Here is a 20032-nt window from a genome sequence, read left to right as displayed (position 1 = left end):
AGCAGCAGCGTAAAAGCTTACAGCACCTGGTATTCCCAGGCGGTCTCCCATCCAAGTACTAACCAGGCCCCACCCTGCTTGGCTTCCGAGATCAGACGAGATCGGGCGTGCTCAGGGTGGTATGGCCGTAAGCCGGGGGGTTGGGGACACAGACTGCTTTTATGGACTGGGCAAGGCCCCCTGCGCGTGGCGGGGCTCAAAAGTCAGCCTTTCGGACACCCTGCACTTCAGCCTTTATCTCCCCCACATGCTACACTCTAGTCCAGTATCGGGAAGCGACACCGAGATGGGCAAGCGGCTGTTGGTGCCGTCATGTCCAGTTGTTGCTGAATCTATAGGAAACGACAGCCAGGTATGCCAGTAAAAAAGGTCGAGTGTTTCCTCTCCAATGTGTGCTGGAGGTTGAAGTTGAACATAGCACAGCATTAACGAGCAACTGAGTCAAGGCATTGGCCTCTGGGATTATTCATTTCCAGCACCATCAGCCAAAGAGCTGTGCCTGGCAAGAGCCACCCGGTGTTTGGCGAGTACACCTCATACTTACCTGGCAGGGGAGATACCATGATCAAGAAGGCGGTTCACCCAGGGCGAGGCTCAGCCATTGCACTCCGGCTGTGTTGACCCCTGCAAATTCCCCAAACGTGGGAGTCTTGACTGCATAATTTTTGCTAGTGGGGTGATGCGTCCGCGCTTTCCCCCGATGATGTCGTTGTAAGCAAAGGTCAGCCGCCCGAAGTTCAACGTTGTGTGCCCATCTCCAAACTTCTCACGTCCTTGCGGAGCAACATCCCCAGTCTTTCCAAGTTGCTGGGAACGTGATGGTTGTGGGTGTTGTCTTTCAGCTCAAAGCAAATGTCACGCTCCCTTTCCCAACTCTTTGTAGAAGAACTCGATTGTTGGAGATGGATCCATGGCCATCATGCCAAGGGTTAATACTTTGGCGCTTGCTCTGTTCACTCCGTGCAGTGACCTGATGTTGAAGTGATGCCAGGAGTAACTCACCATTTCAGAAGCCCGGATGAGGTGGGAAATGGCCCGGCAGTTTGTACTGCTCAGTGTGACACGGAGCTCCTTTGCTCATGCACTCACGTCTACCACTAAATGTTGGAGGTGTGCCAGTGAGCGAGGAATGTGCCACAGCCTCAGCGACTGATAGAAAACTGCAGCGCACAACCGACAGTAGGAAAGCGCTTCCAAACATGCAGTCAAATCTGGGCGGTTTATAAGCCGACTAAGCAAAAACGTTGAAGGAAGGCCGTCCCAAGGTGGCCGGCCGGCCGGCCGACCGAGACTGTGGTGACTCCGGCGGATAGACTCCTCGGCTGCTCTCCAGGACAGGGGCTACGTTGACTCTGGTTTCTCTTCAAAATGCACAAGTCTTTCGCCTTTTACTAAAGACTTCCGTGGAGAGGGACGTTCAAGAGTTTAAGTTATTTTTGGTGGGCTTTGCTGTAAGGCTGCGCCCTTTGAGTGTGTCAAATGTCAAGCAGCTGTCTGTCAAGGCTCAGAGGTGCACTTAGGTCAACCTTGGGGCGGAGGTGATCAGCAGCAGCAGCCTTTGTTATGCGCCCTTACAAACATGGCACCACAACAACTGACTTTGTTGTGCCAAGATCTTGGGTTGGCCCCAGACACCTGTGGGCCATCGCTTCTCGGCCTTTTGGCTAAGATCAAGTGTAGTATCTGTTCTTATCAGTTTAATATCTGATATGTCCTCTAAATGGGGATTAAATATTAAATGCATTTTTGAGCAGTGGGAGGTGAAAACTGGGGCTTGCTCTCTTCACTCCTTGCATTGACCTGGTATTGCAGTGCCACCAGGAACGGTGCACCATTCTCTTTTTTCTGTGAAAAGCAAAGCGAAGCTGAAACCAGAAAGACATCAACCCGTGCCTGTGCGTCAATTTAATTGCGAGCCCATGTTTCTTGTAAGGAAGCAGCAGCAGCGGCGTAAAAGCTTACAGCACCTGGTATTCCCAGGCGGTCTCCCATCCAAGTACTAACCCGGCCCGACCCTGCTTAGCTTCCGAGATCAGACGAGATCGGGCGTGCTCAGGGTGGTGTGGCCGTAAGCCGAGGGGCTGGCGACAGAGAGTGCCTTTATGGACTAGGCAAGGCCCCTGCTCGTGGAGGGGCATGTTTCTTGTACGGAAGCAGCAGTGTAAAAGCGTGCAGCGGTGTAAAAGCGTGCAGCGGTGTAAAAGCTTACAGCACCTGGTATTCCCAGGCGGTCTCCCATCCAAGTACTAACCAGGCCCGACCCTGACCCCTTTTTTTTGTTTTTTATTATCAAAAATACTTTCAAAAACATACATTGACAAACAAATGCATTAAAAGGTATTTAGAAAAAAAATAAAAAGAGTACTCATGTACATAAAACAACTGATTAAGGAGAACTGAACTGCAACCATCACGAAAGACAAGCATTGACACAACAAAAAAATGATAATAAAAAAAAATATAAATAAATAAATAAAAATAAAAAAACGGAACAGAAAGTTAGAAGCCAAAAACTATGTTGTCATCAGTCACAGACTCAAACAATGTTGTCCCACCTGCGAACCTCTCCCGAAAAATGTTTGTGTATGCAGCATGTAGTAGCCGGAAGTGACTTTTGACTGTGCTTGGGAAGAGAAGCCATCTGTCAATGTGCAGATCTTCGTGTAGGATGTAGTTCCTGGCGATGAAAACTGTATGGCGTGCGATGGAGAGCATGATGTTGATTGTTGTCTTGTTGATACCAGTTGTGCCTTTAGTGATTCCAAATAGCCAAGTCCATTGCCAATCCACAGATGTCATTGTCCTTAGTTTACAGCAGTTGATGAGGAAGGTCCTGACACGATCGATGAAGACCTCGCAGATGGGACAAGTGAGAAACAGATGGTCAAAGGTCTCATCGTTCAAATTACAGACAGTGCAAACCCTCCCATAAGCAGTTTTATTGATTTGATGCAGGATAACACCCGTGAAAATGCGTCTGTGCCTTATTTTGAAGTCGGTATTTGTGGCTTGAGGGTGGGCGAAGGGACTTTTCATGTTTTTCCAGATTGACAAAACGTTATGAGCAGGAAAGCGCTTCTGCCAGTAGGACTCTGCTGTAGGTTTTTGAGCTGTTTTCATGAGCAGTGTACTGTACCAAAACTTAGTATTAAGTTCAGACAGAGTTTTTGAGTCCGGGTGAGCACTTGTGCGAAAAACAAGGGCGTCATCCTGCATGCTGCCACTGGTCCTGTAAAAGGCTTGCTGCCAAAGGGGGGGGATTGCATCCGAGATTTTTTGACAGATCTGTTCAGTTAATTGTTTACTATGTCGTTTGTTTATTCTGAGTCTGCTGACTATTTCATCCACGATTATTTCCCCTTGACTATTGATTAGTCCCGCTAAAGTGTGCAGCCCCTCTCGCGACAGAGGGCCGCCAGAGATTGGTCGACCAAGGTGTGTGATGTCAGGATTGTGAAAAAGAGGAAGCTGTAAGAGCTGATGTTTGCTCATTACCCATGTGAGGAGGTGGGGCCTGGCCAACCCCCAAGCCTGCAGAACCTCTTTTGTGAAGGGTGATGGCTGCTCAGTTTGTGCTCCAGTTGGAATTTGACATAGATTGTAAATTTCACAGCTGCCAATTGAGTTTATTGTTTGGGTGAGTTCATGTTTCCAGAAGAGATCCGAGTTATTGTCCAATAGTTTTTTTATTATTTTGACCCTGAAGCAATGTTTCCTGGTGTTTATGTCAATGAGGTTGAGACCTCCATTTGACTGTTTGTTGATTATTGTTTTGTGAGCAATCATGTTGCGTCTGCTCCCCCACAGAAAGGTTGATATGGCATTATTTATTTCAATTAAGGTCTGTTTTGGCAAGTCGTGAATTTGTAAAACATGGTTTAGTTTTGACAGGATGAGGGAGTTGAGCACCACCACTTTACCTTTGAGTGTAAGCCTCCTCATCTTCCACATACCCAAGGTTTTTTTAATTTTTTCAAGCACCTCATGCCAAGTTTGATCCCTGGCAGCCACTCCGTCACAGCCGAGGTACACACCCAGGACCCTCACACTGGCCTTTTCTTCCCTGAACTGCCATCGGCCTGGTGACCTTGCCACCACACCACAGTACATTATTGTTGATTTTTTTTCATTTATTTTGGCACCTGAGGCCGCACAGTAATTATGTATGATTCCGAGAGCAACATGAAGGCTCTTCTCGTCTGACCATTATACTTGTATCATCTGCATAGGAGATAATTTTACAGACAGCTCCGTTGTCTGCTCGTATGCCTTGGATTGACTGATTTTGGTTTATCAGGGCTCGGCCACCAGGCTATACAGAAGAGAAGATAGTGGACATCCTTGTCTGATTGATCGGTTTATTTTGATTTTTGGGGTTAGAAGACCATTGATTTTGACTTGACTGTGCGCGTTGTTGTATAAAACCTGAATTGTTTTTATGAAACTTTGACCAAAGCCAAACTGCTTTAGAGCGGCCCAGAGAAATTCATGTTCCACACGGTCGAAAGCTTTTTCAAAGTCTACGCCCAGATATATTCCACCACTTTTTGACATCTGGGAAAGCGCTGACTTGGTGGAAAGAATGGGGTCTGAAATGTCTCTGTTAGGGATGCTGTAGGCTTGTGCTTGGTGTACAAGCCCTGGAATTACCGTTTTGAGTTTATTTGCGAGTGCTTTGGTCAGAATTTTGTAGTCTGTGTTAAGAAGACTGATTGGCCTATAGTTCTGCAGATTTGTTTTGTCCCCTTTGTTTTTGTACACAATTGTAATTAGGCCAGATGTGAGGGTCTCAGGAGCATAGCCCCGGCTGTCTATTTCCTGAAAAACAGATTGTAACATGGGCGATAATTTGTCCTTAAAGGCTTGAAAAAAATCTGTTGTTAGTCCATCTAACCCCGGACTTTTGTTTTTATGAAGGCCAGAAATGGTCGCTTCAATTTCACTTGTTGTGAGAGGCTGATCACACCAGACTTTGTCTTCAGTACCGAGCTTGTTAGTGATTGCTTTAGTTACCATCTCTTGATCATGCTGACGGACATGATTACTGGAGTATAGCTGTTGAAAGAAAGAGTGAACTGTTGTTAATATTTCGTCAAGATTTGTGATTGAGTTGCCGTCATTGGTTTTTAATTCCTTGATAAACACCTTGCTCTGCAGTTGTTTCTCCAGTCCCAAAAAATAGGATGTGCACCTTTCACCCTCAACAAATGCTTGTACCCTGCTTCTAGTGATTGCCCCTGCACACTTTATTTTGTAATGATTGGACAGTTGTTCCTTGAGCCATATGTAATTTGTGAGGTCCCTGTTAGGTTTCTGGGCAATTTCAGAAAGCTCAACTTCTATTTTCTGTTTTATATCTTTTTCGTCTAAATCATTCAACCAATGTTTGTGTTTGCTGTAGTTAATTGAGAGTCTTTTGATGCGTTTTTTTTACTTCATCCCACCAGACAAAAGCATCACTAACCCATCGCATTTCTTCAGAGACTTTCTGGAGGAAGTTGTTAATTTTTTTTATAAATTGAGGGTCCTGTAGTAGACTGTTATTGAAGCACCAGCCACCTCCATTTTTTTGTTGAAATGTTGGAAACATGGACATTTTGATGAAATTATGATCACTCATGGTGTTTATTTGATAATCGATTGTGCTTATTTTGGAAATGGCGGAAGGACCTGCTAGAGTGAAATCTATTCTGGACTGTTTGAGGGAATTATTGGTAATTTGATGTCTTGAGAATTTAATGACAAATGGGTTAGTGATACGCCATACATCAACCAAGTCATGTTTTTTAATGATGTCTATGAGCAAACCCCTACTTGTGTCTTGTTTGAAATGATTGTTCACTGATATATCCATTTTGGTCAGGGCGACATTGAAGTCACCTGTGATAATACATGAATCAGTTAGCCAGTACTCCAAATCTTTGAAGAAGAGTTTCCTGTCCCTCTCAACATTGGGAGCGTAGACATTTATAAATCTCAGTTGAGTACCATTACGCCAAGTGTCAATTATTAATAGTCTCCCCTCAGGAGACTTATGAATTTCAGTTATCTTGTCAAACACATTTTTTTTATTAGGATGGCGACACCACACCTATTACTTTCAGCATTGCTGTAATATATCTTACCCTCCCACAGGTCTTTTAACAGATTGAACGGAGATTCTGACCATTTGGTTTCTTGAAGAAACAGTATATCGCAATTGATGGAAGTTAACAAGTTCTGTAGTTTTTCTCTACTGCAGAGCCCACAGGCATTCAGCGAGACCATGAGGAGGGTGAATTGAAATAGTGTCACGTCAGACATGATTATTAACTTTTTTTACTCTGTTTTTCTTGTGATCTTTTGCCATGTTTTCCTTTCATTTGTCTTTTTCTTAGGTTTGAAATCAGTGAGGTGTCCATTTCAAAATCAGAGTCAGCACTTGGGGGGGGCAATTGTGATGAGGTCTTACTGGAGCGGGGAGGGCTGAGTGATGCAATGCCGGTGGCTGATGCACTCTGCACTTTTGCAGCCCGCACTGTTTCCTGGTTCTCAGTTTTTTTTTTCACTTGCTTCTGCTGTTGCGCACAGGGGCTCTCAGTAGAGCTCTCCCGCCTTGTGTTTTTCTGAGATTCTGTGGGATTTTCAAACACCTCACAGACGAGACTGGAGGCCGCATCAGCTGACTCACATGTTTGTGCTTCGGTATGCACCATCTCTACCTCCTCCTCTCCCAAGCTGTCTTCACAGCTTACCTCTGCCTCCTCCTCTCCCGAGCTGTCTACACAGCTCATCTGTGCCTGCTCTGCACCCAAGTCTGACTCATTATTTGATTCAGAATAACTATCATTACATATGCAGTTTTCTTTATTATTGTGGCAAAGCTCACATCTCCTCACAGTTTTAATGCATTCTCTCGCATAATGCCCCTGGACTCCACAGCGGTGACAACAAAATTCTGAACAATCCCGTAGGATGTGTCCTGGCTGTATGCACATACGACAGACTTTGACTTGCCGATCATGGATTACTCTGAAATATTCAGGACCAGTGGCAGTCATAAACCTAGCAGAATAAGGGAGTGATTGCACCGTCTGATTGAACTTTACCTTTAAGTATCTTGTCCAATCTGCGATGTTGGTCCCCGGCCACATTCTCCTCTTAATCGGTGACACCGCTGAGACTCCCCATTCGTATAGTTTGTCTAGAATTTCCTTGTCCGTAATGTAGGCCGGGAGGCCTAGGAAAGATACCACCAGTTCATCATTGTCGAGCTTGTTTGCCAAAACAGTTGTTGTGCCGATCTTGAAGCCGTCCAGGAGCCTTCTTTTCCCAATAGCATTGGTCATTGTGACTTCATATTTGTTCTCTCCGGTGTAGCGGCAGGCCATTAAGCCACCACACAACTCCCGCACACACTTTAAAAGTTCCATAATTGTTACTTTCTCCGTACCTTGAAGCTCAATTTGTAGTGTCATGTCCTTGTCATATTTTCTTTGATTTTCCTTGCCTTTATCTTCCTGTCCTTTTTCTGTTGTTGCCGTTTCATTTGCCATTTTTCCGTTCCATGGGTCGTCAACTTGAAGTCCGTCCATAGTCAGCAAAAACTAAAAGCGCCCCCGCACAGTGTAAAACACACTGTCGGGGGGAAAACCAGTCTTTTAAATGAACAAAACAAAGAACTAAAGTCGCACAAGACGAGAAAAGGAAGAGAAGTACAAAACAGAGGAGAATAAAGGGGAGAAAACAGGTTGAGAAAAGGAGCCGTGTGCTCGAAATGTTTGTTCCATCCACTTCCTGGTTTGCTTGTGGGCGTGCTCAGGGTGGTATGGCCGTAAGCCGAGGGGCTGGCGACAGAGACTGCCTTTATGGACTAGGCAAGGCCCCTGCTCGTGGAGGGGCATGTTTCTTGTAAGGAAGCAGCAGTGTAAAAGCGTGCAGCGGTGTAAAAGCTTACAGCACCTGGTATTCCCACGCGGTCTCCCATCCAAGTACTAACCAGGCCCAACCCTGCTTGGCTTCCGAGATCAGACGAGATCGGGCGTGCTCAGGGTGGTATGGCCGTAAGCCGGGGGGTTGGGGACACAGACTGCTTTTATGGACTGGGCAAGGCCCCCTGCGCGTGGCGGGGCTCAAAAGTCAGCCTTTCGGACACACTGCACTTCAGCCTTTATCTCCACCACATGCTACACTCTAGTCCAGTATCGGGAAGCGACACCGAGATGGGCAAGCTGCTGTTGGTGCCGTCATGTCCAGTTGTTGCTGAATCTATAGGAAACGACAGCCAGGTATGCCAGTAAAAAATGTCGAGTGTTTCCTCTCCAATGTGTGCTGGAGGTTGAAGTTGAACATAGCACAGCATTAACGAGCAACTGAGTCAAGGCATTGGCCTCTGGGATTATTCATTTCCTGCACCATCAGCCAAAGATCTGTGTCCGGCAACAGCCACCCGGTGTTTGGCGAGTACACCTCATACTTACCTGGCAGGGGAGATACCATGATCAAGAAGGCGGTTCACCCAGGGCGAGGCTCAGCCATTGCACTCCGGCTGTGTTGACCCCTGCACATTCCCCAAACGTGGGAGTCTTGACTGCATAATTTCTGCTAGTGGGGTGCTGTGTCCGCGCTTTCCCCGATGATGTCGTTGTAAGCAAAGGTCAGCCGCCCAAAGTTCAACGTCGTGTGCCCTTCTCCAAACTTCTCACGTCCTTACGGAGCAACATTCCCAGTCTTTTCAGGTGGCTGGTGTTGTGGGAACTTTTGTGAGTGAGATGAAGCACGAGAACTGAGTCGGATGAATACAAGCAAGTTGATTTAATCTGAGTTGCAACCAGAGGAGCACAGTTTACAGAGTCGAAGAGTCTGCAAAGTGAACAACACTGAGCAGAGAGAAACAAGGCGTTGAAGGCGTGAAACAAGGCGAAACTAGCAGATATCAGTAGAGAACAGGGAGTTTCTTGGGAGGACATGGACCTTGAGATGAAATGGGAAACTTATAATTGCCCTCTACACCTTGTGTGACCCAAGAAACAACTAACCACTGAACCTTGTGTGACCTAAAGAAACGTCTGTGTGCATGCAATATGCCATTACACTGGGAACGTGATGGTTGTGGGTGTTGTGTTGTGGGAACTTTTGTGAGTGAGATTAAGCACGAGAACTGAGTCGGATGAATATAAGCAAGTTGATTTAATCTTTCGTCTTAGTTTACAGAGTCGAAGAGTCTGCAAAGTGAACAACACTGAGCAGAGAGAAACAGGGCGTATATAAACATGTCTTCAGCAGTATGTGTACGTGATATAGAAGAACAGAAGGTTCATTGGATAGAGTAGTTGTCTGATATGACGCCAATAAGCTGTTGTGAGAAACTAGCTGATATCAGTAGAGAACAGGGAGTTTCTTGGGAGGACAGGGACCTTGAGATGAAACGGGAAACTTATAATTGCCCTCTACACCTCGTGTGACCCAAGAAACAACTATCCACTGAACCTTGTGTGACCTAAAGAAACGTCTGAATATGCCATTACATTTCCCCCCTTTTTATCCTTAAGGATAAACGAGGAAGAGAAAAACAACCAAGAAAACACAATCAACAATAGAATCAACAAAATATGCACACACAATATAACACAACAAATCCCAGATGACAATCAAATAGGAGAAAAGAACAGTATTCAAAAACTTCAGACTGAGCATTCCAACCGGTTTACGATCAGTCGTCACACAGAATACAATTCAATGGAAAACCTTAAGTTAAAGTTGCAAGCTGTTTTTGTGGATGAAAGCATCCTGAGTAAGGATCAGTTTTTGTGTATCTATGTGTCATAGCGTTTGTAGCATTCTAGGGGTGAAAAATAAAGACAGTGAAAAGGTGTAACACGTGTAGGGTGTGGTGTGGTGTAGGTCTTCTTGCGCCCACGAAGGTGACACAGAAACTACGTCTGCACGCCACTTGTTGTCTTCTTTCTTCGGACCCTTGGTCGCCTGTGTGCCTGTTGCGAACGCAAAGTCTTACTTAGCAGCCTCCGGAGTTTGTAGTTTTCCAGGAGAACCAGCAGGGGGTGCTGGAACCTTTCTGCAGTGGCTGGCGTGGATCCAGGTAGCCTGCTCAGCGACTTTCAAAGCAGTGTGGGTTGTCAGCAGGATCTGGAACGGACCTTGCCACCTCCTGTTCCTCCACGACTTCCTCCTGAAGTCTTTTATGACCACAAAGTCACCTGGTTCGAGCAGGTGCAGGGGACCACTGGCTGGAACAGGGAGGGCTGCGATCACCTGTTTCTTTACATCAGAGAGCTGTATGGATAGATTGGTACAGTAGGTTAGTGTGTTGTGATCACAAAGAGCTGTTTATGGGGGTGGAGATCGGGGAGCTTCCACACCTACAGAAGGAGGAGTTGCAAAAAGAATCTCAAAGGGGCTCAAGTTAGTTCTGTTTCGTTTTCGCATTCTCATATACATAAGCACTAGAGGATGAGCAGCTTGTTGGGAAGGTTGGATTGCCCTGCCTACATTGTGAATAGCACAGATAACACAGACTTGGCAGTTTTTTTGAGCATAGGCAGAAAACCCTTTTGTGAACCAAAATGTGTTAATCATTTGCTGCATCCCTCCTTTTGATGCATGGTCAGACCCATGCGTCAATTTAGCATAGTGAGGGAAGAAATGGGAAGGCAAACACGGGTTGTTGTCGGGGCCTATCCAGATGCCATCATGACATGAAGCACCTGCGTTTCTCCAAAGTTGCTTATCTTTTGGAGATGCAAAAGATTGAACAGCACTGAGTGAATTGGTCAATCCTGGCATCCTGAAATCGACTTTATGGGTATGTTTCTGGCGAAATGGCACCCCAATGCAATAGAGTTACTCAAATTCAGGGTCCTTTGGCCCCTGATTTGTATCCAGAATCCAAAAATTAGGCTCCATCTTCCATTCTGAGGGACTTTGCTTGTGCCACCAAGCTTCTGACAATAGAGGGCAGCTCTTTAATATTGTTAGGCTCAAATCCAGGGGGGCTTGGGCGTGATATCCTCGGTGTGCCCAAGGCCCCCGAACTCTCAGGCATTCTCCAGAGTGCCTTTGTCGTGACATCCCCGGTGTGCCCAAGGCCCCCGAACTCTCAGGCATTCTCCAGAGTGCCTTTGTCGTGACATCCCCAGTGTGCCCAAGGCCCCCGAGTCTCCAGGAATTGCCAGAGTGCCTTGGGTGTGACATCCCCGGTGTGCCCAAGGGCCCAGAGTTTCCAGGAATTGCCAGAGTGCCTTGGGTGTGACATCCCGGGTTTCAGCCTTTGTTCCCTATACACAGGCTGGAAGATCGGACCCCTGGCTCGTTGCCTTTAGGAATTATTACAAAAAACACACCCAAACGGCTGACCTTTGACCTTTCCGAAGGCCGCACGGGTCTCAAACTCGGCGCACGGGATACGACTTTGTCCCTGATACACATACTAAATTTTCAGACCCATATCTCAATGTCTTCTGGAATTTATTGTAGAAAAGACAGTTTCCCAGCCTTTTTTATGTTTGAATTTCACACACTGTCTTTTGGGCCGACCTTTGACCCCAGAGCCCCCCATAATCTGAACAGAGGATCCTCCGGAGCCACTGAACAATAATCTGGAAAAACAGACTCCTGGCTCGATGCGTTTATGAATTATTACAAAAATTGAAGGGTTCTCAGCATCTACTGTGCTCTCTCTGCAGAAAAGGTAATTCCAGGATTCAAACCCCGTCCGACTGGGGTTGGGATCTGATGCTCTACCACGTGAGCCACACAACTGGTTAAAATGAACATGATCCCATGATCCTCAATGATAAATCTAAAAAAAAAAAAAAGGTAAATGAAGTGGGCGGGGACTTTCCGAAGGTCGCGCGAGTCCGAAAGTCGTCACACTGAATCAGCCTGAGTACTTCATTAACTTGCCTGTCAATCTGCGCCTCCTCCAGAAAAGATACTCGCGGGTATCGAACACGGGAGTTAAAAAAAAAGTTATATATTATGACCTTCAATGATGAATGTGGAAAAAAAAAAAAATTGTCCCCGCCCCCCTCTGCATCTACCCCGACGCCGTCTGCACCTGCAACAGAGGGAGAGAAGAGGAGTTAGTCAGTGGATGTACGAACTGGAGTTGGAGCTGGATTTTTGTGTTTTGAGAGTCTTTGAAAGAGAAAGCGAGAGACAGAAGGACTGTTTGATTTGCAAACGTAAGTCAGTCAGTCAGTCATCATCTAACCGCTTTATCCTCCACCAGAGGGTCGCGGGGGGTGCTGTGCCAATCTCAGCTACATCGGGCGATAGGCGGGGTACACCCTGGACAGTTCGCCAGTCCATCGCAGGGCCACACACAACTAGAGACAAACAACCATTCATTCTCACTCCTACGGTCAATTTAGAGTGTCCAATTCACCTAATCCCCACATTGCATGTTTTTGGACTGTGGGAGGAAGCCGGAGAACCCGGAGAGAACCCACGCACACACGGGGAGAACATGCAAACTCCATGCAGAAAGGCCCTTGTTCCAACCGGGGCTCGAACCCGGGTCTTCTCGCTGCAAGGCGAGAGTGCTAACCACTACACCACCGTGTGGCCCAACGTAAGTATTATTTTAAAAATATTTAAAAAGTGAAATAATGATATTTATAATCATAAAGAATTAAATAATGATGATATTATTATTAATAATAATAATAATAATAATAATAATAATAATAATTCAAGATTCAAGATTCAAAGTGTTTATTGTCATATGCACAGTAAAGAAACACGTTTCCCTGTACAATGAAATTCTTAATTTGCTGTCCACTCAAAAACACCAGCATAAAGTAGAAAAGTATAAATATACATAAGAAAAATATAAATATTACAAAGAAACTAAAATAACATATATGCATAAAATAAGTGTAAACATATGCATATATGCAAGGAATGAGAATATTACAAAAAAACTAACATAACATATATGCATAAAATAAGTGTAAACATATGCATATAAACAAGAAATAAGAACTGTACATAAAGTGAATACTGGTTGTGCAATTTAACAGATTTAAAGTGACAGTGTAACCAGGTGACAGGATTATTGTAGTCCTGTTCAGCTGTTGAGGATTCTGATGGCAGTGGGGTAAAAAGAGTTCTTTAGACGGGTTGTCCTGCATTTGGCACTCCTGTACCTCCGTCCTGAGGGCAGGAGTGTAAACAGTCCATGTTGTGGGTGGGTGCTGTCTTTGATGATGGTGATCCTGTGGACTCTGCAGTGGTAGATGCTGTGCAGTGAGGGCAGTGGGGACCTGGTGATCCTCTCAGCTGTCTTTACCACTCTCTGCAGGCGTTTGCGGTCCATGGCTGTAGTGCTGCCGTACCACGCGCTGATGCAGTTGGTCAGACTGCTCTCCACGACACAGCTGTAGAAGTTGCTGAGGATCTTTGTCGACATGCCAAACTTCCTCAGCCTCCTCAGAAAATACAGCCGTTGCTGTGCTTTCTTGAGCAGCTGTGTTGTGTTGGTGGTCCATGTGAAGTCCTCAGTGATGTGGACCCCGAGGTACTTAAAGCTGCTCACCCGCTCCACTTCAAGATCCCGGATAAACAGTGGTTGGTGAGGTCTCCTCTCCTTCCTCATGTCCACTATCATCTCCTTCATCTTGTCTGTGTTTAATAATAATAATAATGATAATCGAAATGTGTTTATTGTGTTTAGTTATGTTTGTTTGGTGCGCATTGGGTGTTTTTTTAATGTGTTTAGTGGGTTTTTCATCGAGTTTTGTCGAGGTGCCATAAAGACGCGTCAATTAAGTGCTTGTTAAGTGTCGTGCTCTGTTCATGCGCTGTTCACGTGATGGCCAGGGAACACGCAGATAGCACCTTAATAATAACATTTGACTTTTGAAAAAACTTTTGATACTGTAAGCTCCTCAACTGGTCCACAGGGACCTCACCAAGTTTGAAGGTGATCGCACGAAAACTCTAGGAAGAGTTAGTTCAAATACCATTGCTGCGAATTCGCCAAAATCGCCAAAAAATGGCCAGTCAACCCAAGATGGCGGATTTCCTATTGGGTTTGGATCATGGTCATAATGTAATTTTTTCTTCATCCTGACCCACTACACATGTGTACCGAATTTCGTGCATGTGCGATATTTGTGTTGGTCATGGTGAATTTGGACAGGTGGCGCCGCACTTATTGGCCCCTCCCACATTCAATTTTCGTCGCACATTCCCCGAACCTTTTTCAGACGTAAATTTACACCACGATTGATGCGGTCACAAAAATCTGTGAGTTTTGGGGTATGGGAAAGGCCTCAAAAATGCGATTCATTTGGGGGAATAATAATAATAATAATAATAATAATAATAATAATAATAATAATAATAATAATCCTTCCAGTTTCAATAGGGTTCTTGCAACCTTGTTGCTCGAACCCTAATAATAACAATAATAATCATAATGATAATAAAAGTATAATAAAGATAACAATAATAATAATAATAATAATAATAATAATAATAAAAATTACATAATAAAGATAATAATAACAACAACAACAATAATAATAATAATAATGATATTAATAAAAAAACTGTTCATGTTTTTTTTTCTTTTTCATCCTTTACTTTTTCAGATGACAAAGCCTAAAAAGCAGGGCGAGTGCCCTATCTGTGGGAAGGTCCTTGTGTCCGTGGCCAAGCACCTAAGGCTCAGCCACAATTTGGTGAACCCAAAGGAGAGGGCCATCATAAACAACCTGGCAACAGGGAGGACCCGAGTGCCACCGGGGCCCTGCCCTGTCCCTCTGTGTGCGCCTTACATGTTAAATCTTGAAAAGCACATCAGGGCCCACAAGGACCTAACTGCTGGCCGGATTCAGGCGGAACTTCTGTCGATTAAGCGGAGGACGGCCCTTAAATTGCTGGCCGAATTGAGGGCCAGTAACCCCACACCTCCGATGGTGTCCTTATTGGACATCTCGGATGCAGATGAGGACCCAGAGGAGGGGGTGTCTGGTTCCTTTGCAGGAACCAGACGTGCATGAATGCAAGGGCAAGGGTCCGAGAGCTGGAGAGGAAGCTGGAGGTGACGCGTCTCAATGCTGACCTCATTGTGATGAATGAAAAAAACATAGTAATTATAGATTCTATCCATGTTTAATGTCTTTGAATAATGCAATCATTGCGTTGTCAATAATTGTAGTCCTGTTTTCTTTTGCCACGGCTGCTGCTGAAGAGGGTGGAAAAGCAGCGACACCTTTCCTCTCCCCGTCAGGTGAGAAGATAATAGAGTAGTGTAATTCATTGTCATTATCATTATCATTTTGCCCAAGTCCAAAGTACTTAACTTAATTCAACTCCCGACAGAAGAAGAAGAAGAAGAGGCAGGAGGAGGAAGAGGAAGAGGAGACGGACACAGCCTATGAGGAGGTTAGTGTAGAATCATTGAGCACATGTGGTCATGTGGTAGAGGTGTTATTGATGTTTTGTTTTGCTTTTCCAGGAGAGTGAGCAGTCACGTTGGACACGTGAACAACATAAACTGTTCCGTGCTATGCGGCCATATTTCTCTGGCCGAAGCAGGGGCTCGTTAATTCGGGCCATTGAGTTTGGCACCTCCATGAGTAAGAGTTAACACATTGTGTATGTGTGCAGGTGTGTGTTGAGTGTTTTCTCGCTACATTCATCGTCATGTGTGTTTCATCATTTCAGATGCATACATGGAGGAGTATGCTCAATTTACATACTGCCCCGAGGGAACGAAAAAAATGAGGGAGAATGCTCAGACGAAGGTCAGCCGGGCCAAGGTCTTTGTAAAATATCTTTGCCTCGGCTGCCCTTCCCTGACGCTTTGGGACTGGACATTTTTGTTCAACGTCCCCCTCCTGAAGTTGTAAGTAGTGAATGCATGGAGGATAAGCATGTTCCTTCTTTGCAAGTCTTTTGCTTAGGGTTTGATGATGATGATGATGATGAAGTATTGGAAAGATGTGACTGAAACTAAATCCAGACTGGTCTTCTTTCTACAGTTACCCTGCTCTCCTGCGCAATGTTGGCCTGGCCCCAACGACAGTTGCGCTGTATGTGGGCCAGGCCATCTCGTTCCTCGAACACCTGAGGGACACACTGCCAAAGTACTCCCGCCTGAAAAGTTCCCAGGTCAATGTCCTCGTGAGGGAGTTGCGAAAGGTTTACAGAGACATTGGGAGGAAACTCCTTGGACACCAGTCGCTTGTTAAACAGGACAAGCAGCAGCGGCTGGTGTCCAAGGAGGACCTGGCCCAGTGTCAGGCCTTGGCCAGGGCGAAAATGCCTGAATTGCTTAGTGAGTCTGTATTGCCTCTCTCTCTCTTTCTCTCTCACACACTTTTTGTCAGAGCCTAAAAGCTTTAAGTGTGCATGTCCAAGGGTTCTCTTCTCTCTCTTACTCTAATTACAGAGGACATGAGAAAGGCGCCAGCCAGAGACCCCAGGACCCGCTACAGGTTCTTTGGCTACCTGGCGGCCTACCTTTTGTGTATATATGGCCACAGGTCAGGAGTGCTCACGAAAATTAAAGTAAAAGAGGTCAAGGACGCCGTGGGAGACGAAAGGGCGGGCTACCTGGTGAATGTAAGTATCATTTTATTCTCATTCCCAAACTTTTCCCAACACTTAGACGTCAATTTTTGTTCATGTACCACACTTACAAATTGGCGGTGTCATACTTTGTCTCCTGCAGGTGATGGAGCACAAAACTGTTAGAAAATTTGGCATGGCGCAGATTTATCTAACAAGTGAAGAATATGGGTGGTGCACCGAGTGGCTCCGCTTCCGACAGCGGGCGGTCCCCACAAACCATTACTTTTTCTCCGCCCTTGGCCGCGGCGAGGCCAAGGATCTGGTCAAGTATTTCCGGAAGGCCTGGAAAGAGATGGGCTTGAGGGGATCGCCCACCCTCATGGACATCAGGTCGGCGGTGGCTACCTATGTAAGTGTCAAAAACACATGATGAGGATTTGGTCAATTTGTGGACTGTCAGTTGTGTTCGTCTCACTGAAACTTGTTCATTAATGCCTCATTTTCTTTTCTCTAGAATTTCGAATCCAACGATTCAGAGGTACGCCAGCATGTGGCAACGTTCATGTGCCGTGATGTTAGGACACAAGAACGCTTCTAATCCCTCCACATCACCTTGACCCGAGCGAAGCAGATGAGGGAGCTCTTTGTGTGCATGTCACTAAGAAGAGGAACACATGCTCCCTCATCTGCTTCCACTGTGTCCTCCACCTCTGTGCCCTCCACCTCCACGCCCTCCACCTCTGTGCCCGCCATCTCCACGCACTACACTGCAGAGGAGGAGATGGATCAGAAGGTAAGTTAAAATAAAACCTTGCAATTGCTATCACACCACAGTCCAAGTTCACTAAGCTCATGTGTACCTTTTCTTTGTTTTGAAGCTTACCCCACGGAAGTATGGGCCCTCTCCCTCACAGCTGCTGGTCAAGAAAATCAAAGTGAGGCTTGGCTTCAGCCCAAGAAAGAAATATCCGTCCAGGGCCAGGAGGACATGAGTGTCTGTGTGTGTGTGTGTGAGTGTGTTAAAAAAAAAATAAATAAATAAATAAATTAAAAAAAAACAACCCAAAAAAAAAACAAAAAACAAACAAAAAAAAAAGGTTCAGTGTGTCTATTTTTTATTTTTGTTGTATTTTTCTTGTTTCTGTTCTAGTTTTTATTTTGTTGTATTTTTTGGTTTTGTTTCTTGTATTTATTTTTGTTGTATTTTTTTGTTTTGGTTCTAGTTTTTATTTTGTTGTATTTTTAGGGTTCGAGCAACAAGGTTGCAAGAACCCTATTGAAACTGGAAGGATTATTATTATTATTAGGGACCGAGCACTCTCACAGTGTGCGAGGACCTATTGAAATTCTAGCAACATGGACCGAGCACTAACACAGCAGTGTGCAAGGACCTAGGACCGTGCACAAACACAGTAGTGTGCAAGGACCGAGGACCGGGCACGCACACAGTGCGCGCGGGGTCCGAGCCCACGCAGTGGGCGAGTACATATTGTTATTCCAGGAATTATTAGGGTTCGAGCAACTTGGTTGCAAGAACCCTATTGTAATTGTAAAGATTCTTCTTCTTCTTCTTCCTCTTCACCAAAGTAAATCGCGTTTTAGAGGCCCTGAACATGCCCCAAAACTCACCAATTTTTGCAAGCGCATCAGACCTGGTGTAAATTTACGTTTATTAGTGTTTCGGGGAATGTGCGTTAAAAAATGAAAGTGGGCGGGGCAAATAACTGCTCCACCCGCTAGAACTTGTGGGCCTGAGGAGCACGTTAAATGTACATGCACGAAACTTGGTACACGCGTTCCTTAGGTCGGGACGGTCAAAAAAGTCAGCGTAGCCTATGCTCTAAAACGAACAGAAAAGCCGCCATCTTGGATTGAAAATTCATTTTTTGCCGATTTTGGCCATTTCGCACCATCGGTATTTGAACGAACTTGTCCTAGAGCTTACATGGGATCACGTTCAAACTTGGTGAGGTCACTTTGGACAAGTTGATGATCTAAAGTTGCTAAAAACTTTTTAATAAGTATCATGGCGTATGAGAAAGGGGCCAGCAAAGTTGGTGAAAATTTTTATTTTTCGCCACAGGCAACAAAACTCTTATAACTTTGCGATAGAAGGTCACTTCCCAACCAAATTACCTAGGGTTGATGATGGACCATTGCTGAAGAAGTCTGTGGAAAAACTGTAAATTTTTAGCACAGCGCCTCCTTGTGGTAACAGAAAATACAACAAATACACAATTTCGGTAATAACTTTTACATAGTTAATCGTATCAAACTCAAAATTTGTGACAACATTTAAAACACATGAAAGATGATGCGTGCTTATTATGATAACAAATGGTTCAACGGTGTTGCCATAGCAACACTGCAAAGTCAGATATTTGTGACAAAAAAAAACTGCTACAACTTTGCGAATCTGAGTCCAATCTGAACCAAACTTGCTGGGATTGATGATAGTCTGGCCCTGAAGACACCTATATGAAAATATTCACTTTCAAAAACAGCGCCCCCTGGTGACAGCAGACACTATGACACCTGATATTTGAATGAACTTGTCCTAGAGTTTTTGTGCGATCACCTTGAAAATTGGTGAGGTCACTGTGAACAAGTTGCCGAGCATAAGTTCCTGAAAGCTTTTTAAAATGTCGCTCGGTGTACGAGATAGGGGGCGCCAAAGTTGGTGTTCATTCATATTTTTCACAACAAAAGTCAAAACTCTTATAACCCCTAAAACTTGTACTCCTGAGGAGCACGTTTAATGTACATGCACTAAACTTGGTACTCACGCGTTCCTAAGGTCAGGATGGTCAAAAAATTCAAAGCAGCCTATGCTCTAAAACGAACGGGAAAGCCGCCATCTTGTATTGAAAGTAAAATTTTTTGCAGATTTTTGCCATTTCGCACCAATGGTATGTGAACGCACTTGTCATAGAGCTTTCATGGGATCACTTTCAAATTTGGTGAGGTCACTGTGGACAAGTTGAGGATCCAAAGGTATCAAAATCTTTTCATTAAGTATCACGGTGAACAAAAAGAAGGGCGGCAAAGTTGGCGAAAATCACGATTCCTCGCAACACACAACAATCTCTTATAACTTTGCCATGGAAGGTCAGGTATTAACCAAACAACTGACAATCGATGATGGGCCCTAGCTAAAGATTTCTATGCAAAAACTGTAAATTTTGAAAAAATCGCCTCCTGGTGGTAACAGAAAATACAACACATGTCACAATTTCAATCACAATTTCGCATATAACTTTTACAGAATTTATTGTAGCAAACTCAAGATAGGTGAAAAAATTTTAAACACATGGTAGATGATGTGTGCAGAATATGATAACAAATCCTTCAACATTGTTGCCATGACAACACTGCAAAGGTTTCACTCAAAACTCTTATAACTTTGCGATAGAAGGTCCTTTTCAAACCAAATGTGCTAGGGTCTCAAGATGGACCATGGCTGATGAAGTCTATGCAAAAACTGTACATTTTAAAAACAGCGCCTCCT

General features: G+C 44.8%; 1 protein-coding gene and 7 non-coding genes across 8 annotated transcripts; 5 read left to right on the top strand and 3 right to left on the bottom strand.

Annotated features, from left to right (window-relative positions):
- Nucleotides 1-14: 14 nt before the first annotated feature.
- Nucleotides 15-133, bottom strand: LOC122761681. The gene has a single exon (XR_006358613.1). It is a non-coding gene; the product is annotated as a 5S ribosomal RNA (ribosomal RNA).
- Nucleotides 134-536: 403 nt separating this feature from the next.
- On the top strand, nt 537-700 carry LOC122761682. Its single transcript, XR_006358614.1, has one exon. It is a non-coding gene; the product is annotated as a U1 spliceosomal RNA (small nuclear RNA).
- Nucleotides 701-1347: 647 nt separating this feature from the next.
- Nucleotides 1348-1460, top strand: LOC122761679. Its single transcript, XR_006358611.1, has one exon. It is a non-coding gene; the product is annotated as a U5 spliceosomal RNA (small nuclear RNA).
- Nucleotides 1461-1644: 184 nt separating this feature from the next.
- LOC122761678 lies at nt 1645-1837 on the top strand. Its single transcript, XR_006358610.1, has one exon. It is a non-coding gene; the product is annotated as a U2 spliceosomal RNA (small nuclear RNA).
- Nucleotides 1838-1955: 118 nt separating this feature from the next.
- LOC122761680 lies at nt 1956-2074 on the bottom strand. Its single transcript, XR_006358612.1, has one exon. It is a non-coding gene; the product is annotated as a 5S ribosomal RNA (ribosomal RNA).
- Nucleotides 2075-7929: 5855 nt separating this feature from the next.
- LOC122761676 lies at nt 7930-8048 on the bottom strand. Its single transcript, XR_006358608.1, has one exon. It is a non-coding gene; the product is annotated as a 5S ribosomal RNA (ribosomal RNA).
- A 403-nt stretch (nt 8049-8451) lies between these two features.
- On the top strand, nt 8452-8615 carry LOC122761677. The gene has a single exon (XR_006358609.1). It is a non-coding gene; the product is annotated as a U1 spliceosomal RNA (small nuclear RNA).
- A 6758-nt stretch (nt 8616-15373) lies between these two features.
- On the top strand, nt 15374-17185 carry LOC122761675. The gene is made up of 7 exons (XM_044016912.1): nt 15374-15393; nt 15467-15587; nt 15676-15856; nt 15993-16288; nt 16403-16575; nt 16685-16933; nt 17039-17185. The coding sequence occupies exons 2-7, from the start codon at nt 15518-15520 to the stop codon at nt 17120-17122; spliced, it is 1053 nt and encodes a 350-aa protein (XP_043872847.1). The 5' UTR covers nt 15374-15393; nt 15467-15517; the 3' UTR covers nt 17123-17185.
- Nucleotides 17186-20032: the final 2847 nt, after the last annotated feature.

The sequence above is a fragment of the Solea senegalensis genome, unplaced genomic scaffold (assembly GCF_019176455.1).
Source record: "Solea senegalensis isolate Sse05_10M unplaced genomic scaffold, IFAPA_SoseM_1 scf7180000014884, whole genome shotgun sequence".
In the NCBI taxonomy this organism is placed as follows: domain Eukaryota; kingdom Metazoa; phylum Chordata; class Actinopteri; order Pleuronectiformes; family Soleidae; genus Solea; species Solea senegalensis.
This window is presented reverse-complemented; position numbering and strand designations above follow the sequence as displayed.

What these genes read in the sequence shown, in the direction of transcription:
- LOC122761675 (XM_044016912.1), top strand. Translation starts at nt 15,518, where the DNA reads ATGCGGCCATATTTCTCTGGCCGAAGCAGGGGCTCGTTAATTCGGGCC. An exon ending in AACGTCCCCCTCCTGAAGTT is followed by an intron (nt 15,857 to 15,992) that starts GTAAGTAGTGAA and finishes TTCTTTCTACAG; the next exon opens with TTACCCTGCTCTCCTGCGCA. An exon ending in GGGCGGGCTACCTGGTGAAT is followed by an intron (nt 16,576 to 16,684) that starts GTAAGTATCATT and finishes TGTCTCCTGCAG; the next exon opens with GTGATGGAGCACAAAACTGT.